General features: G+C 35.3%; 2 protein-coding genes across 3 annotated transcripts; both read left to right on the plus strand.

Annotated features, from left to right (window-relative positions):
• LOC140965072 (RING-H2 finger protein ATL78-like) lies at positions 1–1520 on the plus strand. The gene has a single exon (XM_073425123.1). It carries the CDS (start codon positions 39–41, stop codon positions 696–698), a length of 660 nt encoding a protein of 219 aa, XP_073281224.1. The 5' UTR covers positions 1–38; the 3' UTR covers positions 699–1520.
• A 1487-nt stretch (positions 1521–3007) lies between these two features.
• On the plus strand, positions 3008–5903 carry LOC140964272 (actin-7-like). Of its 2 annotated transcripts, none has more exons than XM_073423904.1 (5): positions 3008–3229; positions 4138–4206; positions 4296–4689; positions 4777–5390; positions 5474–5903. In XM_073423904.1, the coding sequence occupies exons 2-5, from the start codon at positions 4147–4149 to the stop codon at positions 5537–5539; spliced, it is 1134 nt and encodes a 377-aa protein (XP_073280005.1). In that variant the 5' UTR covers positions 3008–3229; positions 4138–4146; the 3' UTR covers positions 5540–5903. The 2 variants fall into 2 exon arrangements, with proteins under 2 accessions (XP_073280005.1, XP_073280006.1); XM_073423905.1 differs by having other exon boundaries at positions 3092–3229; positions 4144–4206.
• The last annotated feature ends 1054 nt before the right edge of the window (positions 5904–6957 follow it).

Consider the following 6957-nt stretch of genomic DNA (forward strand, 5'->3'; position numbering starts at 1 on the left):
ACCAAATTAAAAACCCATAACCCAAAAAAAAAAAACCAATGGCTTCAATGTCCACTCCAATCTTCTACTTTTCAACTCCCACAATTCAAGATTCCTTCCACTCAAGAAAAATGTTATCACTCAGCCCATTATACCACTCTCCCCCACCAAATATTACTGAATCATCAACAAAACTTAGAGAAAACGACACCATCGATGCAAATGTTGTCATGGTTCTATCAGTCCTCTTATGTGCCTTAATTTGCTCCCTCGGCCTGAATTCGATCGTAAGATGTGCCCTCAGATGCTCAAACTTGCCGTCTTCCGACAACAACTCGAGCACTCCATTGGCTAACACCGGTGTCAAGAAAAAGGCACTCAAAACGTTCCCTACAATGAGTTACACAAATGATCTAAAATTGCCAGGGTTGGACACAGAGTGCGCCATTTGCCTGTCCGATTTCGCAGTCGGAGAACGTGTTCGAGTCCTTCCTATATGCAACCATGGATTCCACATCCGATGTATCGATAAGTGGCTGAATTCACACTCATCATGCCCTACTTGTAGGCATTGCCTCGTTGAAATTTGTCATAAAATTGTCATTGGGTGTAGTCAGGCCGCAGCTAGCACGTCTTTGGCACCAGAAACACCGCAGCGAGAAGTAACTACGGCGGTTATCGAGCCTCTACAAGCGGAAAGTTTGGTAAGAAATTACTAAACGTAGGAAACACGTACAGTTGAAATTAACTAGCTAGACTACGTAAAATATTATAGATGGGGTCGGGTCGATTAGTTTTTTTACTTTTTAGGAGTGTTTTTTAGTTGGAAATTAATTAAGTGGCAAAATTGTTTTTCTCTAGCTAGGTTGATTTTTAGGGCAAATATTATTTCCAAATCTTAAATCTTACATGGGGTTTTTGTTTCAGCTGCAATAACATGCTTTATTGAGAACAACAAAGCAAAAATGTGCAATATCTTCAATCTTCTGAAATAAGAAAATAAATTCATATCGATGTTTTAGAATTTTTCTTTTAAAAAAAATGTTTCAGTTTATGGAGTGAAACCATCTAGATTAAAACCAAAGTATATATGAATAGCAACAATAAAACCCACATATGAAAACTCCAACGGCCAATATTTAGGAAGGAATTTGAGTACAATAAACTCATTTACAAAAGCATTTTCAAAGATAATAAATTTTCCCTTCAAATTCATCGGCTCGAACCCTAAATTAATCATTCAAAAAGTACAGAGTTTCATTTGTATATATGGATCTATTGGCCAATGTATACAATTCGTCCACACGCATTTTAGCTATAATTTCAATATATATTACGTATATCAAGGATTAATTAGGGAGATAAGAGTGACGTTGAATCAAAGGGCCGGGGTCCCGTCGTTACTGGAATGTGAGAGGGAATGCACCAACTTGTTATATATATGACAAAAAGTATATATAAAGTATATATAGTTTAAGAGTGTGTCTGTCTCATGAATCTTTATATGTGAAAAGGGTCAACCCTGCCGATATTCACAACAAAAAATAATATTCTTAGCATAAAAAGTAATACTTTTTCATGGATGATCCGAATAAGAGATCTGTCTCACAAAATACGACCTGTAAGACCGTTTCACACAAGTTTTTACCATAGTTTAATTTATGTTTTAGAGATATATACTTGTACACATAATTAAAATTATCATAATTATTGATTTATATATTTTTTAACATAATATTTATAGATATAAACTTTACCTTTGATGAAAAGTTCCTTTAGAATATTTATTTGAAGAGACAATTCCAACTCCAAAACAATATCTACATATTTAATTATTTAACAAAAAAAAAAAAAAACACTTCCCCCAATTTCAGAAGAAACAAAAGTTGGAATGGGCTTTTGGGCCCAACAGACATATAGATTAATTGTTTTAGTGTCAGCCCACGATTAACCATTGTCCTTGTGGATCTTCTTGGGCTTAAAGATAAGCGTTTTTGTATTAAGCCAGGCGTTTGTAGTTATTAATGGACATGTATTAGAAGTCAATAGTTAGTTGACTTGAAGCCCAATTATTAAAATTAGAGTAGAAATTTGTCCACGGCGATTTCGGACCATTCACCCGTCCGAAGGCCACTAAGCTCAAACCTATTTTGTCTAAAATATCCTACGCAAATAGTCAACAATGTACTTGTGGATGAATTTAAAATCTATAGATTTTAATTAATTTTATTGTTGTACTCTGAAAATAAAAGAATAATGGAATGCATTAATATTAATATAATTGAACAAATTAAATTGGTTTGTAATATTTAATTTAATACATAATTTAGTTGCAATTATTTGATTTTATGCCAACGGCCCGCATAGCATTTATTGCACGTGATGGGAGCTCTGTGGACTGCATTCAAGGACTTTAAAAATTAGATATTAATTTATTTTAGAAAGGAAATTAATTAATTGTACCAAAATAAATTAATTGCAGACCCCTACAATTTTGTCTGATAAAACACGCAAACAATTCAAAATAATTGTTCAAGTAACTTATTATTTTTTAAATTTCAGAAAATGGACTTGTTTTGAGGGTAAACATGTCATTTCGTAGTGGGAATCGTGTCCTAATAAGCACACCAAGTAATATTCTTGTGAGACAATTTCATGAATCTTTATCAGGAGATGAGTCAATCCTACCGATATTCATAATAAAAAGTAATACTCTTAGTATAAAAAATAATATTTTTTTATAGATGACCAAAATAAAATATTCGACCCACGAAATTGATTTGTGAGACCGTCCTACAAGAGTTTTTGTGATCAAAACATTATTTAAAAAAAATAATATTTTTAATATATTTTAGTTGAAAAAATAGTTGACCTAGTGTATTCGACTAAATATCCCCACTTGCACACATATGTATAATACAAAATCCAACACTATATTCTTTGAAAGTTTCTTTTTTTTAAAAAAAAACTAATAAAATAATATTTTGTTGATTTTTATGAAGTGGAAAAAAATGGAGAGTTTCGGTTCGCTCATAATAAATAATTAAAGGATAAAGAAAATAAAAATTTAAAATGGCCGAGACAAACTTCACCACTCAAGCTTGTATATAAAGAGAGACCTCTAACCTATGCCACCGGTACCTCCTTCATTACCTCTTCTGCGTTCCCATTGAGGCGAGGCGGCAGAAGACTCAATCATCGGAAGCTAGTGACGCAGCAGCAGATTCACCAGATCCCTCTCTTATCAAAGGTTGTTATTATCGCTATGTTTCCTGTGTTATTTCGTTCTAGTTGGTGAATACTTTTTCAATTTTTTTTGTTGATTTTATGATTGGATTTTACTTGTTGTGAAGCATGACTGTGAGATCTGGAATTGAGTTGTGCGCAGATCTGCTTTTACCTTATTTGTTTAAGATTTTGTACTTGTTAAAGGATTGGATTTGCTGATTTCAAAGAAATTTGTTGCGCTAGACTCCGATCTGACGTGAAGGCCATCATATGTTTGATTGATCTGTTTTTCTTCTTATAGATCTGAATTTATTTCGTTGGTTTTTTTCCTTACTTGTTTTGTTTGAAATGATCTCGTTTAATTGATATTTCTGAATAGAATTGGATAAAGTTGATACTTGATGTATGTTTTATATATCCGATTGCTTAATTGAATGTCCTGTTAGTTTTAAGGGGAAATAATTTGTATTGAATTGGTTTCTTTTATATTTATAATTTTCAATTTGCCTAATGTATTATTCCGAGATTTCTTTTTACCTTCTTGTTCAACTGTATATTATTCGTAAAAGAGAGTTTGTTTCTTGATATTTTTACGTTTTTTTATAAATAGATCCACATCTATTATTATTTTATTTGAATAGTCAAATTGGCACATTATTGTTTCTAGAAAATTTTGAAATTTAATTTGAAGAATCGAAACATGAAGAATACAGAAGTTTTTTTATTTTTTTTCTCTAGAATTCCTCTAATACAAAGCTACCTTTTTTTAATAGTCACCATTTTGTGAAAATTCCTTGATTTTTTTTCTTGTGGTAATTTTTTACCTATTCTTTCCAAAACTTCTGGACCTGTGAATATCAAACAACATGTGCTACGTTGTTTACCTCTGATTACATGTGATTTAATAACTCTATCGTGATGTTTTTACAGTTATAGAAAATGGCCGATACTGAGGATATTCAGCCTCTCGTCTGCGATAATGGAACTGGAATGGTGAAGGTTTGTATATAATCTGACTTGCTATGGAAGCCTTTTTCTTCGGAACCACTCTGAAGTAAGTTTGATCTCTGGTTTTTGTTTTATGTCAGGCTGGGTTTGCCGGTGATGATGCTCCGAGGGCAGTGTTCCCAAGTATTGTGGGTCGACCTAGACACACTGGAGTCATGGTCGGGATGGGACAAAAGGATGCATATGTGGGTGATGAAGCTCAGTCCAAAAGAGGTATCTTGACCTTGAAATATCCCATTGAACATGGAATTGTCAGCAACTGGGATGATATGGAGAAGATATGGCATCATACATTTTACAATGAACTTCGTGTGGCACCTGAGGAGCATCCTGTACTTCTAACCGAGGCACCACTCAACCCCAAGGCCAACAGGGAGAAGATGACTCAGATCATGTTCGAAACTTTTAATGTTCCTGCTATGTATGTTGCTATCCAGGCGGTACTTTCCCTGTATGCCAGTGGTCGTACAACTGGTGGGTATAAGTGAACTTGAATCTTGTTTGCTTTAAAATATTTGAATTTTGTATTATGGTTTTTTATTAATTAGTTTTTCCGAGCAGGTATTGTGCTGGACTCTGGTGATGGTGTGAGTCACACTGTACCAATCTACGAGGGGTATGCTCTGCCCCACGCCATCCTTCGTCTGGACCTTGCTGGTCGTGACCTTACCGATTACCTCATGAAAATCCTCACCGAGAGAGGATACATGTTCACCACCTCTGCAGAACGGGAAATTGTCCGTGACATAAAGGAGAAACTTGCATATGTGGCTCTCGATTATGAACAGGAGCATGAAACTGCCAAGAGCAGCTCTTCCATCGAGAAGAACTACGAGTTGCCTGATGGGCAGGTTATAACTATCGGGGCTGAGAGATTCCGTTGCCCGGAAGTCCTCTTCCAGCCATCTTTGATTGGAATGGAATCTGCTGGCATTCACGAGACGACGTACAACTCTATCATGAAATGTGATGTCGATATCAGAAAGGATCTTTATGGTAATATCGTGCTCAGCGGTGGTTCAACCATGTTCCCTGGTATTGCTGACCGTATGAGCAAAGAGATAACAGCATTGGCTCCCAGCAGCATGAAGATCAAGGTTGTGGCACCACCAGAGAGGAAGTACAGTGTGTGGATTGGAGGGTCCATTCTTGCATCCCTTAGCACCTTCCAGCAGGTTAATTCCTTTTCCATTTACTCATAAACATTCAGAAAAGATTCTCTTATATGCAATGACATTTTTATTTGTGTTTGATACAGATGTGGATTTCCAAGAGTGAGTATGACGAGTCCGGTCCTTCTATTGTCCACAGAAAATGCTTCTAAGCTGATGATGCTCATTCTTGGTGGGTTCATCTTAAATAGTCCTTTGGTTGGATTTTTGTGTTATTTCTCAAGAAAACTCGGTTTGGTTTATGTGGAGACTCTTAAAGTGGCGTTGTACCATGGGATACTTTGAATACAATGTATCAACATATATCAAACTCCATCCGCTTCTCGTTCTTGTTGTTTTATCGATGATGAGAATGTACCGTCATTTCTGCGTCTGGATTTTATATCGTTCTAGAGTCGTGTCTCAGGTCATTTGTAGTTCAAGAGTGCTTGTAATGTTTCTCGTCTTTTGCTTTCCTGGATATTATATTTTGGAATCCCCTTCTTGGGAACGTTTATGTTAATATTTGTTGTTGCATGAGTACTTTCTGATTCAGTTTTGCAAAACTTGCATTTATATTTAAAATCTTGCATCGATTACTTGTGGTTAAAAATATGTTAACCACCGGCAAATGCTTTGTCCACCTATCTAAATCATGTGGATAGTTGAATGCCAAGTCACTTTAGGTATCTATGTTGACAAGGCTTTGCGTGTATAGTGACAAGGTCAGCTTGTCTTGTTCTCAGTGATCACTTTCAGCAATTCTGGAGGCTCAAATTCCATTCCTCTTATTATCTTGCCTCTCTTGCTTGCCCCATACTCTTTCGGTAGATCTATTACAGTTCACTGCTCTAGTTGAATGTTCGATACATGTTAGACGCTTGCAATGTAGCAGGAGAATGAGACACGAATAAGGTCTCAAACTTTTTTCCCCTTGTGACACATTTAAGATCAGATCAAGACAGGATTGTGCATAAGTCTTGAACCCTCCGTTCTCTTGTAAAATTGGATCTTTTCTTCTCGACGACTTCCTTAGTCGATAATTATTGAAGTTCGTGAATACAAGGTGATTTCTGAAATAAAAGTCAGATTTTGGATTTTCTTTTTCGAAGAAGCATAAGTTGCATATGGAACTCTACATAATCGTTAATTTCTTCTCAATTCAACTTTATATCCAGGCGAAGTTATTGTTATATTATTCTAATCAGGTAAAATGGTTTAATTCATCGTACTTTAATATTAGAAACCTAACTTGTATAAACTATTTAATTTGAAAAATAAAATCAGACGTGAATCATATTACTTTTGCAACTAATGTTACATTAGATTGATGGAACATCAATCAGAATTTTGTCGAATATTCTTTTTGAAAGACAAAAGAAAAGGAAATATTTGCCGATTGTGGCCCGTCAGATCTGATCAGTTGGAGTTGGGGTTGGAGTTGATTATAAATAATACAAAAAAAACTGCGGGAGATGGAATTTCACTTTTTTCTACTGCTGCCGCCTTTTCTATTACATCTAAATGACAGCCTAATTGTGCGGTTCAAAACGTGGGTTGGCATGTGAAGTTGCCTTTTTCTAAATCTGGA

The sequence above is a fragment of the Primulina huaijiensis genome, chromosome 18, assembly GCF_012295235.1.
Source record: "Primulina huaijiensis isolate GDHJ02 chromosome 18, ASM1229523v2, whole genome shotgun sequence".
In the NCBI taxonomy this organism is placed as follows: domain Eukaryota; kingdom Viridiplantae; phylum Streptophyta; class Magnoliopsida; order Lamiales; family Gesneriaceae; genus Primulina; species Primulina huaijiensis.

What these genes read in the sequence shown, in the direction of transcription:
- LOC140964272 (XM_073423904.1), top strand. Translation starts at nt 4,147, where the DNA reads ATGGCCGATACTGAGGATATTCAGCCTCTCGTCTGCGATAATGGAACT. An exon ending in ATGGAACTGGAATGGTGAAG is followed by an intron (nt 4,207 to 4,295) that starts GTTTGTATATAA and finishes GTTTTATGTCAG; the next exon opens with GCTGGGTTTGCCGGTGATGA. An exon ending in CCCTTAGCACCTTCCAGCAG is followed by an intron (nt 5,391 to 5,473) that starts GTTAATTCCTTT and finishes TGTTTGATACAG; the next exon opens with ATGTGGATTTCCAAGAGTGA.
- LOC140965072 (XM_073425123.1), top strand. Translation starts at nt 39, where the DNA reads ATGGCTTCAATGTCCACTCCAATCTTCTACTTTTCAACTCCCACAATT.